Here is a 21,840-nt window from a genome sequence, read left to right on the forward strand (position 1 = left end):
GACTTGCTTGTGACTTGTGCATATGTGACTTACTCCCACTTGTGCTTGATTTCAAAAGTAACAAAGTTAGATTATAAGTAACAGCACTTGGTGAGCGTCAGCGGTGTGGCACATTAAGCTAGCTTGCGAGTTCCACCAGGGCAGTCTTGAATCCAGACCACGTCGAACGTACTCACTTTTCTTTGTAAATATTATTTAAGCTAAGTATTGTAAGTCCTTAAGTGAGTCAGTCCTTACCTCCATGACGCTTTCTGACTGCACACTTTGGTATGAATAATTAACCCACAATGTATTGCGCGCTGTACACAGCAGCAAAACGCTATTCTTAATGTGTAAATAAAAAAGTAACAACAATCAAATACACTTTTTACTGAGGGAAATAATACAAATAGTGTAACGACAGTGAAGCCGTGCATTTCTTTGCACTTTTATAATTATTGCACCTACACTCTGGATTGTATGATAGACAGTGACCTCCCAGTCATTTTCTTCAATACGTTCGAAAGGTAGGTTAATTGACAACTCTAAATTGCCCGTTGGTGTGAATGGTTATTTTTTTTGTATGTGCCCTGCGATTGGCTGACAATCAGTTAAGGGTGTACCCCGCCTCCTGCCGATGATAGCTGGTATAGGCTCCAGCACGCCCGCGACCCTATTGAGGAGAAGCGGCTCAGAAAATGGATGGATGGACGTACGTTCGAAAGGATGTGGCCTGCCTATCTGGTAAAATGCTATTGGACAGATGGGCTGCTTCTTCAAGTCATCAGCAACCAATTATTGCTTGTTAACAGTCATTGTTGACTCAATTGGAACTATCATTGGTTTGATGAAGTAACTGTAATCTGACTATTTACCAAGATCCAATAATGCATTGCATTGCTTATTACTCAAAATGGTGACCATTTTGGCGTAAAGCATTACTTTGAGTTATCGGCATAACTGGTGGTACATTCCTTCTTGCACACTGGTTATGCAGTGAATTTGTTCTCCGCTTCTGCCCTCTATGTCACACCAAGATATGGGGACGTGTTGATTTTGGAGATGAAAAAGGGGCTTTCCAAATACAATTTGTTATTTAACAATTGGCTTAAAAATGATTATTATTGGAAATAATCCGCCAGTTTCATTTTCTTGAGCAAAAAATACATATAGAACCTGTTGGTGAAATAAGGGCCATGAAGACCACATAGGTACTTTAAATGTATTTGTGGCAAATTCTCAGCCTTGATTTGGAAACATGCTACAACACATTCACATTACTCTGTCAATAAGTTTAAACAACACAAAATTATTTCTGGAGTGACTCACTGAGCGGATTCGTCTTTCATGCACGATAACGTTAGAATTTGTCACTCATGACTATTGTCCTGTTGACTTACATTGTTGTTAAATGTTGCTAAAACAGATTAAGTGTCATGAACGGAACAGAGGATAGGACCCAAAAATGCACGACTCCAAAACAAATGGACAGTTTCAAAAAGAGAGGTTTAATATACGCTCAGAGGTTGGTACACAGGCAGGCAATCCAAAAACGTGAGGCAAAAAGGCGAGGTCGATAATCGGAACAGGGTCTAGTCTTACTGTGGATGTGGAAACAAGGAATGCTGGAACGCGACGACAAGGCACAGCGAACTGGCGACGAGAAAGAATGAGACACGAGGTTAAATGCAAGGTGTAATTAGGGTGAAAGAGGCACAGGTGGTGAAGATGCTCTCAGGTGCAGGTGTGTATGAAACGGGGAAGACAAAAAACAGAACACACACCCATGACATTACCCCCTCCACCCTTGACGGCCCCGGAGCCCCTGGATGCGCAACGTGGAAGTCCCGAATGAGCGAGTCATCCACGATAAATGCAGACTGCACCCATGAACGTTCCTCAGGCCCGTAGCCCTCCCAGTCCACCAGATATTGAAACCCCCTCCGACGAGACGACAACAGCCGCCTCACGGTGAAGACAGAGCCCCCATCCACGAACCGGGGGGGAGGAGGGGGCCAGAGGGGATACCCCAGCTGGCTTGAGCAGGCTGACGTGAAAAGCAGGGTGGACCCGCATCGGCCTTGGGAGCCTAAGCTTCACAGTGACCGGGTTGATGATCTTTGTGATGGGAAAGGGCGCAACGAACCTGGGAGCGAACTTCCGGGACTCCACCCGGAGTGGAATATGCTTGGTGGAGAGCCAAACTCGCTGACCCACTTTGTAGCTCGGGGCTGGTGTCCTCCGACGGTCAGTAGCGGTTTTGTAGGACCGTCCCTGGCGCAGCAGCATCTGGCGGGCTCGCTCTCAGGTCCTCCTGCAGCGTCTCATCAAGGTCAATGTCGCTGGAACTGTGGACTCTGGGGCTATGGCAGAAAATAGAGATGGTTGGTAACCATGCACAACGTGAAAAGGCGAGAGACCAGTGGATGCAGAGGGGAGGGAATTGTGAGAGAATTCGACCCAAACCAGTTTCTGAGACCAGGATCGTGGCTCCTGTGAAGCGAGACATTGGAGCCCAGTCTCCAGGTCCTGGTTCAGCCTCTCGGTTTGGCCGTTGGTTTCAGGGTGAAACCCAGATGACAGACTGACAGTAGCACCTATGAGATTGCAAAACTCCTTCCAAAATTGCAAAATGAATTGGGGACCCCTATCGGATACCACATTCTTGGGGAAACCATGGAACTTGAAAACCTGGTGTCATTAACTCGGCAGTGTCTTTAGCTGAGGGGAGTGCAATGAAGTGTGCCATTTTAAAGAACCTGTCCACGACTGTGAGAACGGTGGTATTTCGTTTCGAGGCCGGTAATCCCGTTACATAGTGTACGGAGATGTCTGACCAAGGACGTTGTTTGTATTGACAGGGGTCACAACTCCCCAGAAGGACGTTTACGAGAGGATTTGTTGGCAGCACATAGCTGGCAAGCATAATTGGTGACATCCCTTCTAACATTGGGCCACCAAAAGCGCTGTTCGACCACAGATTGAGTCTTGGCAATGCCTGGGTGACATACGGTCCGGTTAGTGTGGGCCCAGTGGATGACTCTTCCCCTTAAAGTCGGAACCACATGAAGCCTGTTTTCAGGGCAATTTTCAGGGCTAAGAGTGTTCTTCAGAGCCTCCTTTACCGCAGTCTTAATGTCCCAAGCAAAAGCAGAAACAAAACATGACTTGGGCAAAATGGTTTTATGGTCGAACAAAGAATTCTCTGCACAGAAAATGCGCGATAAAGCATCTGGCTTACCATTTAGAACCATGTCGGTAGGATAACGTGAAATTGAATCTAGTGAAAAACAGAGCCCATCTAGCCTGCCTCACATTTAATCTCTTAGCAGACTTAAAATATTCCAGGTTCTTGTGATCTGTCCATACTAAAAACAGAGTATGTGCCCCCTCTAGCCAGTGCCTCCACTCCACCAAAGCCACCTTGACTGCCAGCAGTTCACGGTCACCAATGTCATAATTTCTCTCAGCTGGGGTCAGTTTTTTGGAGAGATAAGCAGAAGGATGTAATTTACCATCCTTGAGACATTTCTGGGAGAGCACTGCTCCTACACCGGCATCAGACGCATCAACTTCTACCACAAACTTCTGTTTGAGATCTGGCAAAGTGAGGATGGGAGCGGAGGTAAAGCTCGATTTAAGTTTCAGAAAAGCTGTCTGACAAAAGCGGGTTCCATACGAAAGGTCTGTGTGGTGAGGTAAGATCATGCAAAGGCGAGGCTATAGAACTGAATTTTCTAATGAACATTCTGTAGAAATTAGCGAACCCAAAGAACCTTTGTATGTCTTTGCGTGACGTGGGAGTGGGCCAATTAGTCACGGCGTCAACTTTGCCAGGGCCCATTTTGATTTCACCAGGAGCCAGCACGAACCCCAGGAAAAAAAAACGGACGCCTTGTGGAACTCACATTTCTCAGCCTTGACGTATAGTTCATTCTCTAGTAACTGCTGCAACACAGAGCGGACATGAATGATGTGAGGCTTCTCATCCGGGGAGAATATCAAAATATCATCCAAATATACAAAAATATACACATTCAACATGTCACGCAGGACATCATTGACAAAGTTCTGGAACACAGTTGGAGCGTTAGTTAGTCCAAAAGGCATCACCAAATACTCGTACTGTCGCGCTGGTGTGTTGAATGCTGTTTTCCATTCAACCCCCTCCCTTATCCTGACTAAATGATATGCACTTCTTAAGTCAAGTTTGGTGAAAACCTTAGCTCCCTCCAGGAACTCAAAGGCGGTGGAGATGAGAGGAAGAGGGTACCTGTTTTTCAGCGTTATGTTGTTGAGATCCCGGTAATCGATAAAGGGTCGCAGTATTGTCCACAAAGAAAAACCCGGCTCCCGCAGGGGATGAAGATGGGCGAATAATCCCGGCTGCCAGTGATTCATCCACATACTCCTTTATAGCCTTGTTTTCCGGCCCTGAAAGAGAGAATAACCTCCCTCGTGGGGGTGTGGTTCCAGGCAGCAAGTCAACAGCACAGTCATAAGGTCTGTGGGGTGGAAGGGATTTGGCGTTGGACTTGGAAAAAACATCTTTGTCCTGGTAACAGGAGGGCACTTGAGATAAATCAGGATCCCCAGATGGGGTCTGTGGATTGTCATTTGAAACATAGCCCTGAACATCACATGGAGGCTTGAAACAGTTCTGGGCGCAATTGCTGCCCCATGACATAACCTGCCCAGAGGACCAGTCAATGTGGGGGTTATGTAATTTCAACCATGGGTTCCCCAAAATAAGGTCATGATTCATGAGAATAATGAAATGTCAATGTGAGTCTTACTGTGAGTCTGTGACGTGGAAACAAGGAATGCTGGAACGCGACGACAAGGTACAGCGAACTGGCGACGAGAAAGAATGAGACACGAGGTTAAATGCAAGGTGTAATTAGGGTGAACGAGGCACAGGTGGTAAAGATGCTCTCAGGAGCAGGTGTGTATGAAACGGGGAAGACAAAAACCGCAACACACTCCCATGACATTAAGCAAATAAACAACAAACTCTTTCTGGGTGGTAAACCATTGAAAGCTCACAGTTTTAAATTCATTATTGCAAAAATGTTGCCTTGACAATAAGACCTTTTATTTCTAGTTAGGATTGGGTGAGCTTCATTCAGTCATGAAAATTGCAATGTACAATTGGGTTTAACTTCTTCTCGGTCTAGTTTCACATCAATTTTGACCGATCCACATTAGACTGGTGGATACATTACAGTTTTGTCTAATATCAGAGTAAATTATCAGTAAGGAATATGAAAAATCAACATTTTATTACTATAAAACTTTTAGATTGTTTTGCTTTTTGTTTGCTTTTTGTTTTTCATCTAGGACTATGTGGAAACGGAGCGTTTACTAAGCATTGACAATGTAAACCAGGAAGCCTTGCTCTCTTATGCCCGTGAGGCAGCTGACTTTGGCACAAATTATCAGCTACCATCACTGGACTATGCCATCAATCACTACGGGCAACCAGATGTAGCAATGTTTGACTTCACCAGCATGTATGCCTCGGAGAATGCTGCTTTAATCAGGGAGAAACATGGACATCAGCTACTGGTTGCATTGGTGGGAGATAGTCTGCTTGAGGTATGTATCATCAGTGGAAATGAGTGTTAGCCTGATCTTCTTTGGTTAAAAATTATTTGCTCAAGGTGATGATGATGATTTCTCTCCACAGCCTTTCTGGCCAATGGGTACAGGTTGTGCTCGGGGTTTTCTGGGAGCATTTGACACAGCTTGGATGGTGAAGGCCTTTGCACAGGGGAAGAACCCTCTGGAGATACTGGCAGAGAGGTTTGTGCGACATTGTTTTTCTTTCGTCGACAAGAAATAACACCTTGGTGTTTTTATCTGGGGAAAAAATTGGTATTTCACCAACCACTTATCGAGGCTGTATATCAAAAGTATATTACCCTCTCTTATGTTCTGTTTTATTATACCCTGTCTACACCATCAAAACAGTAAATGTAAATAGAGCCTCCAGTGTTTAAATTTGTTAGTGGTAAGCTATTTCTTGTCTTTTTTTTTTTTTTAAACTCAAGCTTTTCTCCTTAAAGGCTTACCCCACTTTTGCACCAATCTTGACTGTCTGTAACTAGTCCTGTCTGTTGCCTCAACTGCTGTACTTCCAAAATGTTCTTCAACCGCCCAAATACTAAAACACATCAATGTGCTGACTTGATTCATAACTGAAGTAAGATTTTGGCTATTAACTAAATTACTTGGATCCATTTTTCTGGTCATGTCACACGTGACCACCTGCTGATAGGCTGAAATCAGAGCGACGAGACATAAAACAACATAAGCATTACTGGGCAAAGGACTCCACTGCCCCACACAACAAGAAGTATGGGAATAGACTGCAGAAGCACACTTAAGCAAAGTCAGACAAGCATATACAAGACCATTGGTCCAATCCTTAATCGAGGATGGTTGGTTTACTGCAACATGAAGTAAAGTAAACTGGCATCTAAACTAGACTTTACACCAATCTGTTCGGCCTGATTGTTATCGGACGATAATTAGGATTTTATACTGATCGCTGAATGGTTTTAATGTCATCATTCGCCGATCCGATCAATGACGTCATTGATCAGCTTTGCAAAAGACATTTACTCCGCGTCACCATCGTGTACAGTATATTTGAATTCAAAAGAGAGTTTATTTTTAGCCTTGTCACTTGTCTTTTCACGTAGTAAATATCTGACAACCAATAAAGGTATTTAGACAAAACATGTCGGCGGTGTGGGACAGACAACACGTCTGAGACAGACAACGTAATGCGTGGATCAGACTACAAGACAAATCTGGTCTTTCACGATTGCACTATGTCAGACTACTGCAATAAAATGTTGTATTCCGATACCACCGCATCCAGTCTTTTACGATCACGGGGGGCTTCATCTCGTCAACTCAAACGCAACCAGATACACTCGTTACCATGGCGACGACATCGTGATGCGTGTATTAGAAAAACAAAATGGGAAAAATGTGCTGGTGGTCACCGGTGCTCTGGAGATTACATTCATTTAAGGCTTGCTTGAGGTATGTTCACGTCGTTTTAATACGATACCGCTCGCAAGCAGGCAACCAAATGTTATGTAGCCGAGCAAGGTAGTGCTAGCACTAACGGTTGTGCGTAAACATGCTGGTGTTCTGTTGAGTCATGCTCTAGTTTCAGTGTGTGTGAAGTAATTTAATTACAATAAAGTAATTCAACTCCAGTAAGTTAATTCTCATTATTTCTGTCATGTTGTAATGTTGGTTTGACCTGACTGATTCGAATGCATGACCTGACTAGAGCAGTGATTTCCAACCTTTATGGAGCGAAGGCACATATTTTACAACTGGAAAATCTCATGGCACACCAACAAACAAAAATGTCACAAAAAGTAGATACATAGTAATTACTGTATATACTTCCTGCCATCTAATAGAAGAGCATTTATTTTTTATGTCTGTCACTATGCCTCACTGGCATAAATAGAGGACCAAAGATACATTATTTCTTTTAAATGAATACTTTCTTGAGCAGTGAAGTAAAGTTTGATAATTTCCCACGGCACACCTGAAGATTGCTCATGACAGACTTATGTGCCACGGCATACTGGTTGGGAATCACTGGACTCGAGAAGATACTCAGTATACAGTACACAAGTGTATACAGTAAATGAAAAAGTCATTTAAATAGCTCCATCTTGTGATCGGTTATCATTCTTTTAAACTTGATCGATGATCGGCCCCAAAAGTCCTGAACGTGTAAAGCCTCATCTAAACATACTGTATTCTTGTGACATATGATATATTCTATTCCAGTGTATCAAGAATACTTTTTGCCATGTTTCATCACATTATTAAGGTATCTGCTTTTACTAGCAAACACCATTAACTTGAAAAATGACAAATAACAAACCTTCCAAAAGACTACAAAATTTATGTTCATATAAAACCGACTTTTGAGATCAGTAATTGATATTGAGTAAATACCACTTCTGTTTGCCTTGTTAAATGGTATCTTTACAAAATACCTGATACAGCAGTTGTTCTTAAATTGGTTGCTCGTTTGTTTTTTGTATCGTTGCCTAGGGAGAGCATCTACCGGCTACTGCCTCAGACCACAACGGAGAACATCAGTAAAAACTTTGATCAGTATACCATTGACCCTGCAACCCGCTATCCCAACCTTAATTCCAGTCGTGTACGCCCCCATCAGGTCAGTCTGACACTAACCTTCCTCAACATTAATCCATATCTATTATTAAATAAAGGAGATCAATTACAATTTTGTGCTATATGTGCGTTATGGTATATCCTATGTGGCTATTGAAATAAAACAACCACTCCCGTCACCTTATTGTGGTGGAGGGGTTTGTGTGTCCCAATGATCCTGGAAGTTGTCTGAGGCTTCACGCCCCTGGTAGGGTCACCCAGGGAAAACAGGTCCTAGGTGAGAGACCAGACAAAGCACACTCAAAGACCCCTGATAGTGTCTTGGACACTCGGGTGAAGAGGGGGGCGGAGCTGTCAACCGATCACCAACTGGTGGTGTGTTGGCTCCGATGGTGGGGGAAGATGCCCGTCTGACCTGGCAGACCCAAACTTATTGTGAGGGTCTGATGGGAACGTTTGGCAGAGTCCCCTGTCAAAAGCAGTTTCAACTCCCACCTCCAGCAGAACTTCACCCATGTCCTGGGGGAGGCGGGGGACATTGAGTCTGAGTGGACCATGTTCCGCGCCTCTATTGCCGAGGCGGCCGACCGGAGCTGTAGCCGTAAGGTAGTCTGTGCTTGTCGTGGCGGCAACCCCCGAACCCATTGGTGGACACCAGCGGTGAGGGATGCCGTCAAGTTGAAGAAGGAATCCTATCGGCCTTTTTGGTCTGTGGGACTCCTGAGGAAGCTGATGGGTACCGGCTGGCCAAGCGGAATATGGCTTTGGTGGTCGCTGAGGCAAAAACCCGGGCGTGGGAGGAGTTCGGTGAGTCCATGGAGAACGACTTCCGGGTGGCTTCTGGTCCACCATCCGGCGTTTCAAGAGGGGGAAGCAGTGCACCATCAACACTGTGTATAGTGGGGATAGGGCGCTGCTGACCTCGATTCAGGACGTTGTGAATCGGTGGGGAGAATACTTTGAAGACCTTCTCAATTCCACCGACACGCCTTCCCTTGAGGAAGCAGAGTCTGGGTTCTCTGAGGCGGGCTCTCCTATCTCTGGGGTTGAGGTCACCGAGGTGGTTAAAAAGCTCCTTGGTGGCAGGGCCCCAGGGGGGTGGATGAGCTCCACTGGGAGTTCCTAAAGGCTCTGGATGTTGTAGGGCTGTCCTGGTTGACACGCCTCTGCAACATTCCGTGGACATCGGGGACAATGCCTTTGGATTGTCAGACCGGGCTAGTGGTCCCCCTTCTTTAAAAGGGGGACCGGAGGATATGTTCCGACTTTAGGGAAATCACACTCCTCAGCCTCCCCGGGTCTAATCAGGGGTTCTGGAGAGGAGGGTCCATCTGCTAATCGATTCTCAGATTTAGGAGGAGCAGTGTGGTTTTCGTCCTGGCTATGGAACAGTGGACCAGCTCTACACCCTCAGAAGTGTTCTCGAGGGTGCATGGGAGTTTGCCAAACCAGTCTACATGTGTTTTGTGGACATGGAGAAGGCATTCGACCGTGTCCCGAGGGAGTTCTGTGGAGGGTGTTCCGGGAATATGGGGTACCGGACCCCCTAATAAGGTCCCTTCGTCCTCTCTACGACCGATGTTTTAGTTTAGTCTGCATTGCTGTCTAGTCCAATACGTTTCCAGTGAGAGTTGGACTCCGCCAAGGCTGCCCTTTGTCACCGATTCTGTTCATTACCTTTATGGACAGAATTTCTTCGGGATCCCCCCGAAGAGATCGACGAAGTGGCTGGGGAGAGGAAAGTATGGGCTTCCCTGCTGAAGCTACTGCCCCTGATACCTAACCTCGGATAAGGGGAAGAAAATGGATGGATGGATGAATTCAAACATATTAGTGTATAATGAGTGTTACTGTTTGTTGAATAAAAGTGCAAACTTTGTGATGTGACATTACAAAAAGAAGCATCACATTTATTTATTTTCTACCTCTAAGGTGCGCCACCTGTTCAGTGATGGCAAACAGGACTCGTCTCACCTTGAAGGTCCCACAGGTAAACCTGTCAACCTTTCCAGAAGAGGTGAGGCTCATAAGATTATTCATAATTATATTCAGCTGTATTACATTTTTTTGCGTGCAGAATTGGTTTGATAATTGGATCGTCGTGTTAATGCTGCTTACATATGGAGAGTGTCAACTTTTCAGCTTAAAAGTGCCTCCGTGTGGTAATGTGATCTTTTCTCATTATTACATTTCTCAAAAATCTCAAGGCAGCATTTTGAAACTGCAGTCCATGCCTTTATCACCACCCTGCTGGACTACTGTAACGCACTTTATGTGGGGTTCAGCGCATTTCCCATTATTCGTCTGCAGATGGTACAGAACGCTGCTGCACGTCTTTTAACTGCTACACATAAATTTGAGCACATTTCTCCTATCTTGCCATCGTTGTACTGGCTGACAATGCACTTCAGGATTTGTTTTAAAATTATTTCATTTGTTTTTAAATCATTTAATGCTCTTGCCATGCCCTACTTCACAGAGCGTCTTCATGCTTATGAGTCTACTTGCTCTATCAGTTCAGCTGGCTAGCTGCTCCTGACTGTCCCCAAAATCAGGCTGAAGTTCAGAGGGGGACCAAGCCTTTTCTGGTCCAAAACTATGGCATGAACTGCCTCAGCATATGAGACAGGCTTCCTCTTTATCCGTTTTTAAAACCACTTCTCAAAACTCATGAGATGTTGACTCTTTTTCTTCATTTAATTTTTTCTGATTGTATTTCTGTTTTTATGACTGACATTTTTGTCTTAATTATATTTTCTTAGTCATTTTAGTATTTTATGATATTTTATTTGAACCTCTTTAGTATGTCTTTTGTATTTATTGCTTGTACAGCACTTTGGTGCACCGTGCGTGCTTTTAAAGTGCTTAACAAATAGTTGGATTAGATTGCAATTTAATAACTAACTAGTCCACAGCATAACACCCTGCATGAGAGTCTGTTGCGATACCTTAGCAGGGGTTCTCAGACTTTTTATACAAAGTACAACCTTTAAAAAAAATAATGAACACTCCAAGTACCACTAAAAGATCATTAAAATAAGTAAAAAAATAAATAAATGAAGCAGAGGTTTTATTATTAATTCATTCATTCATTCATTCATCTTCCGTTCCGCTTCTCCTCACTAAGGTCACGGGCGTGCTGGAGCCTATCCCAGCTATCTTCGGGCGAGAGGCGGGGTACACCCTGAACTGGTCGCCAGCCAATCGCAGGCACATCTAAACAAACATTCACACCTATGGGCAATTTAGAGTATTCAATTAACCTACCCTGCACGTTGTTTGGGATGTGGGAGGAAACCTGAGTGCCCGGAGAAAACCCACACAGGCACGGGGAGAACATGCAAACTCCACACAGGCAGGGCCAGGATTTGAACCCCGGTCCTCAGAACCCCGGTCCTCAGAACTGTGAGGCAGATGTGCTAACCAGTCGCCCACCGTGGCGCTGTTTTATTATTATCATTTAATATTATTACAAGGCACTGTAACATTATATGCAGCTTTAAAGCTGGGCCATCAATAAACAAACGAAAACATATTTTGTCACTTTATCTTAGTTTTCTTAAGTTCTTATATAGTGGGAGAGGGGTGGACTCATGCCGGTAACCCAACTACATCACTAGGCAATCGTTTCAGCCAGGCCCAAAAACATGAGGCACACCAAAATAGTGAAAAAAAGTTTAACTATATATCGCCACAATTCAGTATTATATACTGTAGTTCTGTCTTTTCACATTTTTTTCAGGAGTTATCTTCAGGTCTAATATATTTAGAAAGAAAACTAAGAATTAACTTTACAGTGTCTTTAACATGTAACTAGGATGTAAGTGAAGACGTCTGAGTCTAAATGGCTTTTTTTCCCCCTTCTAAATGATCTATGTAAAATGCAGATTTTATCAGATTTGTTGTTGTTTTTAAACGGTTGTGTAAAATAATTTGTAACATTGTATCTTAAAGCCCTGCTGTTATTGTGGTGGTTTTGTTCATATATTATGGATGCTAACGTAATTGTTGATGATCATAACAAATTATTCACGTTAAATCGCGTTGACTATTGAGGAAAATAAAAACAAGCATATAGTGTACCTACTGGTTTGGAACACAGTGCAAGTTAGAAGTTCTCTATAGAGTTGACATCACTGAAACTTTAGCCCCCTTTTATTGGATGACACACCTTGCCGCAAATAATACAGCTGGATTAAATAATGATAAAGTTGATACCCCTCAGTTACAGTATGTGCTGACCTGCTTCACTGTGCAGCTGCAAAGGCTGATACAAACTATTTATATTCCACAGATTGTATTTACTTTTTAGTTTATTTTTTCTGACCTGTTTAATACTTACTGGCATTTTTTTAAAGTGGCAAATATCAACATTTATGGATCAGATCTAGAGTCTTTTTGAAGTGTAATTAATGTTGTGCACTAATAGACACAATAATCCACGAATAGCTTGTCATACGAGGGAAATCACCAAAAAAATTTCTTGTCAGATAAAGCAAAACATGCGATTAGATCCTATTGGTCATTGGAATTCTAAAAACGAAAACAAGCTTAAACCTGGTGAAAAAGAGTGTGTAGGCCCATTAAGTCTTTCTTGATAGAGCACCACTGTGATGACAAAAAGGAAGTAATCTCTATGGACCACTGAAAACTAAAATCTAATGCAAGCCGACCAGAATAACGAACACACCCCAGTGAAAAATTTACTTCGTTTTTACTAACAAACCAAACTGAATTCCCAAGATAGTTAATTTTTTGATTGGTCTATCGGCCCACAATTGTATTTTCTTTTCAAGAAAACTTACCAAGCTGAGGTTTGTAAAATTGCACAGTGGTAGCGCCCGGTGAGCATTTCGGGGTATCAGTGTCTTGCTCAAGGACACCACAGCCGTGAGTCCGGGGGATGTTGGCGGATGGTCCAGTCGGGGTCTTGAACCTAGGTCCCCCACTGTGGTAGGCGAAGATTTTAACCATTGATCCACAGCTGCAGGAGTTCCTGGTAGCAAAAGATACCTGTCTCCCATGTGGTTTGAGTTTCCATCGCAATTTTTAGTTCAGAGTAGTTTAAACAAAAGGCTGATGTTGCTCAATACTGACACCTACTGGATCTAAAAAATTATGATATTTCAAGCTTTCAAGTTAATGTCTTATTTTATGTCTAAATTTTAAATATTTATGGTACCTTTGAAACCTTTAACCAGATGAGGCAATTGAGAACTGATTCTCATTTGCAATGCCAACCTGGCTGCAGACAGTTTTTGAGGTAGGGAGTTATATACAGGTACATCCATCCATTTTCTATACCACGTATCCTCAGTAGGATCGTGGGCTGCTGGAGCCTATCCCAGCTTTCTTCGGTTGAACCGGTCGCCAGCCAATCGCAGGACACAGAAACAAACAACCATTCGCACTCATTCATGCTGAAATGTACGACTTATTTGGTTAAAAAGAGGGAAGTTTACTTCTTGATCTCACATCGATCCGCGTAGGCTACGGTATTATCAAATAAAAATAGTCTGACCCTACTGTACCTAGAAGGACAGCTGGTATTGGCTCCAGCCGCCCGCATTGCAGTAGAAAATGAGTGGACGGATTAAAATGCATTAGAATGTTTGAATGTTATTTTTAACACTGATTTAAATCATTTCTTACTTTAAATGTCAGCTTAATTATTCATTATTTGTGTTAAGAATTGTCAGCTAAACTTTGTCTGCAAGCGAGGGCTCGCGAGCCATAGGTTCCTGACCTCTGCTCTACAAGCTTCTAAGCCTTTTCAAGTTCATGCAAGCCCAAATCGGAATCAGAACTCGACAGTTGATTAAAAAAGCACAGCAGTCATTGGACAAAAGTAGAAGCCTTAAATGTGTGGAAAAGGTAATGGCCCCTAAACCTAATAACTGGTTGGGCCATCCTCAGCAGAAACAACTGAAATCAAGCGTTTTATATAATTTGCAATGAGTCATTCACATCTCTGTCACGATATTTTGGCCCACTCTTCCTTGCAGAATTGTTTGAACTCTGCAAAAATGAAGGGTTTTTGAACATGGATGTTTTTTTTTTTAGGTCTAGCCACTGCATTTTAATCGGATTCAAGTCTGGACTTTGACTAGGCTGTTCCAAAACCATTATTTATTTATTTATTTTTAAGCCATTTAGAAGTGGACTTACTGGTGTGTTTTGGATCGTTATCCTGCTGCAGAACACAAGGTCACAAATTGATGGCTGAACATTCTGATGAAGAGCAGAATTCATAGTTTCATCTATCACAGTTCGTTGTCCAGGTCCTGAAGGAGCAAAGCAGCCCAAGAGCATAACACCACCACCATGTTTGACTGTTTGTATGATGTTCTTTTTCTGAAATGCTGTGCTACATTTACACCAGATGTAACAAAGACACACACCTTCCAAAAAGCTCAACTTTCATCTCGTCAGTCCATATAATATTCTCCCCAAGTCTTGGGAATCATTCAGATGTTTTTTTTTACGCAAAAGTAAGATGAGCCTTTGTTCTTTTTGGTCAGCAGTGGTTTTGATCTTGGAACTCTGCCATGGATGCCATTTTTGCCCAGTCTCTTCCTTATTGTTGTGTCATGAACACTAATCTTAAATGAGGCAAGGTAGGTCTGCAGTCCTTTAGAGGTTGTCCTTAGTTGCTTTTGTGGCGTCCTGGATGAGTCATTGCTGTTCTCTTGGGGAAATATTTGTAGGCCGCCCACTCCTGGGAAAGTTCACGTTTTCTCCATGTGAGGATAATGGGTCTCCTTATGTTTCGCTGGAATCCTAAAGCTTTAGAAATGGCTTTTGTAACTCTTTACAGATTGATTGTCTATTAGTTTATTTCTCGACCGTTCTGGAATATATTTGGATTGTGTAATTTTTTTGCAGCGTTTTTAGATCTTTTGTCCAACTTGATTTTGTCGGGACTGATTCTGTTTAAGTGATTTCTTGATTGAACAGATCTGAAGGTAGTTAGGCTCAGTGAAAATTAACCAAAAAATGTGGTTAGCTACAATTAATTCATAATTTAACAAGGGGGTAATTATTTTTCAGACAAGGCCAGGTAACTTGGTGATTTCATTTATTAAGGAAAAAAAATATTCTATTTAAAAACCGCATTTTAAGTTCACTTGGGTTATATATGTCTGATATTTAGGTTTGAAGATCTTAAAGTGGGGGAAACTCTGCAAAAATATAAGAATTTAAGAAGGGGGCCAATACTTTTTCACGGCACTGTAGCTCTTGAACGTGCAGGAAATTAGAGCAATTTCAAAGAGGCTGAAAGAATTATTCAATTTCCCTTTTGGACCAACTACAGTGAAGACAGTCTCCTATTAATTAATCAAAATTCAGAAAAAAGGCTGTGATCAAATTGTTAAAGCAAATACAAAAAATTATAAAACACTCCAAGATGTCATAGGAAAATGAATGTCCACCTGGGAACATTGGATACCAACTGATCAAATAAAGAAATTAAATAAGATTAAAGTCATACAAAACTCAGAAGCAATATTAAACTTACATGAACAGAAAAACATGCAGATAAAGTATGAGCTGCCAAAAGAAGCTCACCAACTAATCAGCCATCCATCCATTTTCTCTTATCCTCACTAGGGTCGCGGCCGTGCTGGAGCCTATCCCAGCTACCTTCAGGCGAGAGGTGGGGTACACCCTAAACTGGTCGACAGCCAATCGCAGGGCACATATAAACAAACAACCATTCACACTCACATTCACACCTATGGGCAATTTAGAGTCTTCAATCAACCTACCACGCATGTTTTTGGGATGTGGGAGGAAACCGGAGTAGCCAGTTGGAGAAACTATTGCCCATAAAAAGAGACACTCCAAAACAAATGAATGAATTAACGCCAAGAAGAGCTAAATGACCTCAGAAATTCTGATGTTGCAGAAAAAAATAGGAAGTAAATTACCTAATCGTATAGGAGTTGCTAAGCTTTACGGATGATCCAGGAAAAAGTCAGAAAAACTGTTTTTTAAAAAAAATAAATAAATCCAAGGCGGCATATTTGTGAGAATTGAACGTCAAATCCTATGCTGGTTAGAAAGTCAAACACGACAAGAATTCTCAAAAAAATATGAGAAGAAACGGGTATCATAAGGACGGCAATCAAAGACGATTCTTTAACTGGAGGTTCCTGTAATAACACATGTATACTGTGTGGAGCGTGACAAACACTATAACACAATCCTCCTCTGTAGTAAATTTAGAAGACTTAATGTTGGGGGAAAAAGAGGCAGCTGTCCAAGAAATTGGTTCCTGTGAAATTTAGTTTTTTTGTTTTTTGTGTGTGTGTGTGTGTGTGTGTGTGTGTGTGTGTGTTCAGACAAAATCTTTTTGGGCGATTAATACAGTATAAGTTCTTTGCTAACTGTTTTGGCTGTCACTTCACCTTTTATCAGAGCTGTGGTGTGACATCTCTAAAAACAGCTGATCGGGCCAGGAAACATTCAAAGTTCCCCAACCCAACTGTCTCTGCAATGATTTGCAAATCCTTTTCAAACTGTATTCAGTTGAGTACACTACAAAGACAAGCTATTTAATGTTGAAACTGATAAACTATGCAACACATTTAACAAAATAAAATAAATAAAAAAATAAAAAACTGGAACAGGTGCATGTTTACATCTTTCCTTTTAACAACACTCAATAAGCGTTAACTGAGGACACTAATTGTTGAAGCTTTGTAGGTGGAATTATTTCCCATTCTTGCTTGATGTACAACTTGCTCAACAGTCGGGGTCTCTGTTGTCATATTTTGCAATTCATAATACACCACACATGTTCAAACTGAGACAGGTCTGGACTGCTGGCAGGCCAGTCTAGGACTCACACTCTTTTATGACAAATCCACACTGTTGTAACGTGTAGAATGTGGCTTGGCTGGCAGCATACAGTATATTGCTCCTAAACCTGTATGTCAACTCTCAGTATTAATGGCGCCTTCAGAGATGTGGAAGTGACCCATGCCATGAGCACCAGGGGTGCAACGGCTCAAAAAACTCACGGTTTGGATTGTGTCATGGATTTGAGTCAAGAATCGGATAATTTTTCGGATCAGCAAAAAAAAAAAAAAAAAAATGATGTAGGTGGTCAATTCCACTTTGTTCCCATGTGCTGCAGTAAAGGGGTATTTTGTTAATGTCAAAATCGGGATTGTGCCAAAATGGGGAGGAATGATCTGGTGCTGACTGGTTTCTAGACTTTTTCACCAAGATGATAAAGTGGCTGCAATAAACCGATTCTTCAAACAATTGTGGCGTTTGAGACTTCTGCTGATAAATGAGAGGTCTGAAAGTTTGGTGCTATTGCAGTCTATCTGTTCTAGTTCCAGCCAAGATTGTTGTTCAACATTTGGATGTAACCATTTAATGAGGTACTGTATTTGGCTAGGTAAGTAATAGTGTTTGAAGTTGGGTGCGTCCAGTCCCCTTTCTGTTTTACCCTTCTGAAGGGTAGCTGGGCTATTTCTATTGTTCTCATTTTTAGAGTAACATTTTAAAATGGCAGAGTCAAGCATTTGGAACCATTTTAATGTGTTTGAATGGCATCATTGAAAATAAATAATTTGTGGTAACATTTTAATTTTTACTGTAGCTATACGCCCTAAAAGTTAGATAGGTAAGCTGCTCCAATGTTTTAAATCATCACAAGTTTTTTTCAGTAGACGTACATGATTTAAATTATTTAACTCTGTAAGTTTTGCTGACATATTAATGCCTAGATATTTGATATTCCCTGTCGGAATTAGACTTTACACCGATTTTGTCGGCCTGATCGGTATCAGCCGATAATTAGCATTTAATGCTGATTGGCTTTGTCATAATTCTCCGATCCGATCAATGACGTCATTGATCGGCTCCGCAAAAGACATTTACTCCGCGTCGCCATCGTGCACAGTATATTTGAATCCAAAAGCTAGTTGATTTTTAGCCTTGTCGCGTGTCTTTTGACGTAGTACTGTAAATATCGGACAGCCAATAAAAAAACATGTCGGCGGTGTGGGACAGACAACACGTCTGAGACAGACAACACGTAATGCTCAGATCAGACTACAAGACAAATTTGCTCTTTCATGATTGCACTATGTCAGACTACTGCAATAAAATCTTGTTTTCCGATACCACCGCATCCCGTTTTTCCGATCATTGGGCTTTATCTTGTCAACGCAAATGCGACCGGATACACTCGTTACCGTGGCAACGACGAGTGGCTCGCGCCAACTGTATTATGAGTACAAAATGGGGGAAAACGTGTTTTGGTGGTCACCGGTGCTCATGACAGGAGAGGACATTCATTTAATGCTTGCTTGAGGTATGTTCACGTACTTTTACAACCCCAATTCCAATGAAGTTGGGACGTTGTGTTAAACATAAATGAAAACAGAACACAATGATTTGCAAATCATGTTCAACCTATATTTCATTGAATACACTACAAAGACAAGATATTTAATGTTCAAACTGATAAACTTTATTTTTAGCGAATAATCATTAACTTAGAATTTTATGGCTGCAACACGTTTCAAAAAAGCTGGGACAGGGTCATGTTTACCACTGTGTTACATCACCTTTTCTTTTAACAACTTTGAAATAAGCAGGGACGTCCATGAAAAAGACGTTGCTTGGATGGCAGCATGTGTTTCTCCAAAACCTGTAGGTACCTTTCAGTATTATTGGTGCCTTCACAGATGTGCAAGTTACCCATGCCATTGGCACTAACACAGCCCCATACCATCACAGATGCTGGCTTTTGAACTTTAACCATAACAGTCCAGATGGTTCTTTTCCTCTTTGGCCCAGAGGACACGAAATCCACAATTTCCAAAAACAATTTGAAATGTGGACTTGTCGGACCACAGAACACTTTTCCAGTTTGCATCAGTCCATCTTAGATGAGCTCGGGCCCAGAGAAGCCGGCAGCGTTTTATTTTCTATTCTAAGCTGGCCACTGTAATTGTTGAAGTAGATTGGTATGTGCACTGGCATGCTGTATGTTTCAGAGTTCCATTTTAGGCTCTGATTTCAATTATTTTAATCGTCAGCCCCAATCCGTCCGTCCATCCATCCATCCATCTATCTATCTTCCGCTTCTCAGAGGTCAGGTCGCGGGGGCAGTAGCTTTATCAGGGAAGCCCAGACTTCCCGCTCCCCAGCCACTTCCTCCAGTTCTTCCGAGGGGATCCTGAGGCGTTCCCAGGCCAGCTGAGAGATGTCATCTCTCCAGTGTGTCCTGGGTCGTCCCCGTGGTCTCCTCCCGGTGGGACGCGCCCGGAACACCTAACCAAGGGAGACGTCCTAACCAGATGCCCCAGCCACCTCATCTGGCTCCTGTCAATGCAGAGGAGCAGCGGTTCTACTCTGAGCCCCTCCCGGATCACCGAGCTTCTCACCCTATCGCTAAGGGTGAGCCCAGACACCCTGCGGAGGAAACTCTTTTTGGCTGCTTGTATCCGGGATCTTGTTCTTGACCCACAGCTCGTGACCATAGATCCATAGATCGACCGGTAAATAGAGAGCTTCGCCTTTCGGCTTAGCTCCTTCTTCACCACAATGGACCAATACCAAGTCTGCATCACTGCAGATGCTGGACAGATCCGCCTATCGATCTCTCGTTTCATTCTTCCCTCACTCATGAGCAAGACCCCAAGATACTTGAAATACTCCACTCGGGGCAGGATCTCATCCCCGACCCGGAGAGGGCACTCCACCCTTTTCCAACTGAGGACCATGGTATCAGATCATTCCAGCCGCTTCACACTCTGCTGCGAACCGCTCAAGTGAGAGTAAGAGATCACTGCTTGATGAAGCCAACAGAACTACATCATCTGCAAAAAACAAAGATGCAATACTGAGGCCACCAAACCGGACCCCCTCTACGCCTCAGCTGCACCTAGAAATTCTGTCCATAAAAGTTATGAACAGAATTGGTGACAAAGGGCAGCCTTGGCAGAGTCCAACCCTCACCGGAAACGAGTCCGACTTACTGTCTGCAATGCGGCCCAAACTCTGACACTGGTCGTACAGGGACTGAACAGCCTGTATCAGGGGGTTCGGCACCCCATACTCCAGAATCACCCCCTGCAAGACAGCCCGAGGGACACGGTCGACCGCCTTCTCCAAGTCCACAAAAGACATGTAGATTGGTTGGGAGAACTCCCATGCACCCTGAGGGTGTAGAGCTGGTCCACTGTTCCACGGCCAGGACAAAAACCACACTGCTACTCCTCAATCTCAGATTCGACTTCCCGACGGACCCTCCTCTACAGCACCCTTGAATAGACTTTACCAGGGAGGCTGAGGAGTGTGATACCCCTGTAGTTGGAGCACACCCTCCGGTCCCCCGTTTTAAAAAAGGGGCTACCACCCCAGTCTGCCAATCCAGAGGCACTGTCCCCAATGTCCACACGATGTTTCAGAGGCGTGTCAACCAGGACAGCCCCACAACATCCCTAGCCGTTAGGAACTCTGGGCAAATCTCATCTACTCCTGGGGCCCTGCCACCAAGGAGCTTTTTAACCACCTCGGTGACCTCAGCCCCAGAGATTGGAGAACCCAGACTCTGCTTCCTTATGGGAAGGCATATCGGTGGAATTGAGGAGGTCTTCGAAGTATTCTCCCCACCGACTCACAACATCCCAAGTCGAGGTCAGCAGCGCCCCATCCCCACTATACAGTGCACTGCTTCCCCCTCCTGAGACGCTAGATGGTGAACCAGAATTTACTCGAAGCCGTCCGGAAATCGTTCTCACCGAACTCATCCCATGTCTGAGTTTTTGCCTCAGCGACCACCAAAACTGCATTTCTCTTGGCCAGCCGGTACTCATCAGCTGCCTCAGGTGTCCCACAGGCCAAAAAGGCCCGATAGGACTCCTCCTTCAGCTTGACGGCATCCCTCACCGCTGGTGTCCACCAACGGGTTCGGGGATTGCCGCGACAACAGGCACTGACTACCTTACGGCCACAGCCCCAGTCGGCTGCCTCGGCAATGGAGGCTCAATGTCTCCCGCCTCCCCCGAGACGTGGAGGAAGTTCTGCCGGAGGCGGGAGTTGAAACTCCTGACCGGATTCTGCCAGACGTTCCCAGCAGACCCTCACAATACATTTGGGTCTGCCAGGTCGGACCGGCATCTTCCCCCACCATCGCCGCCTACACACCACCACGTGGTGATCAGTTCCGCCCCTCTCTTCACCAGAGTGTCCCAAGACATTTGGCCGCAAGTCCGATGACACGACTACAAAGTCGATCATTGAACTGCAACCTAGGGTGTCATGCTGCCAAGTGCATGTGTGGACAGTCTTATGCTTGAAAATGGTGTTCGCTATGGACAATCCGTGGTGAGCACAGAAGTCCAATAACAGAACACCACTCGAGTTCTGATCGGGGGGGCCGTTCCTCCCAATCAAGCCCTTCCAGGTCTCACTGTCATTACCCACTTGAGCATTGAAGTCCCCCAGCAGAACGATGGAGCACCCCCTCCAAGGACTCTAAAAAGGGTGGGTACTCTGAACTGCTGTTTCGTGCATAGACACAAACAACAGTCAGAACCCTTCCCCCCACACACAAAGGCGGAGGGAGGCTACTTTCTTGTCCACTGGGGTGAACCCCAATGTACAGGCGCAGAGCCGGGTGGCAATAAGTATACCCACACCTGCTTGGCA

At 43.7% G+C, this 21,840-nt stretch overlaps 1 protein-coding gene across 7 annotated transcripts in view; it reads left to right on the forward strand.

The window, feature by feature from the left end:
• mical2b (microtubule associated monooxygenase, calponin and LIM domain containing 2b) overlaps positions 1 to 21,840 on the forward strand; it is a 127,497-nt gene that overhangs the window by 58,461 nt on the left and 47,196 nt on the right. For all 7 annotated transcript variants that reach the window (XR_009788424.1, XM_061772535.1, XM_061772531.1 and 4 more), the window contains 4 exons: positions 5,320 to 5,577; positions 5,669 to 5,784; positions 8,077 to 8,203; positions 10,093 to 10,177. Coding sequence is in view for 6 of the 7 variants with exons in the window: in XM_061772535.1 (XP_061628519.1) it covers positions 5,320 to 5,577; positions 5,669 to 5,784; positions 8,077 to 8,203; positions 10,093 to 10,177 (586 nt within the window). In the remaining variant the exon portion in view is untranslated. The remainder of the gene's footprint in view (positions 1 to 5,319; positions 5,578 to 5,668; positions 5,785 to 8,076; positions 8,204 to 10,092; positions 10,178 to 21,840) is intronic.

The sequence above is a fragment of the Phyllopteryx taeniolatus genome, chromosome 5 (assembly GCF_024500385.1).
Source record: "Phyllopteryx taeniolatus isolate TA_2022b chromosome 5, UOR_Ptae_1.2, whole genome shotgun sequence".
NCBI classification, from domain to species: domain Eukaryota; kingdom Metazoa; phylum Chordata; class Actinopteri; order Syngnathiformes; family Syngnathidae; genus Phyllopteryx; species Phyllopteryx taeniolatus.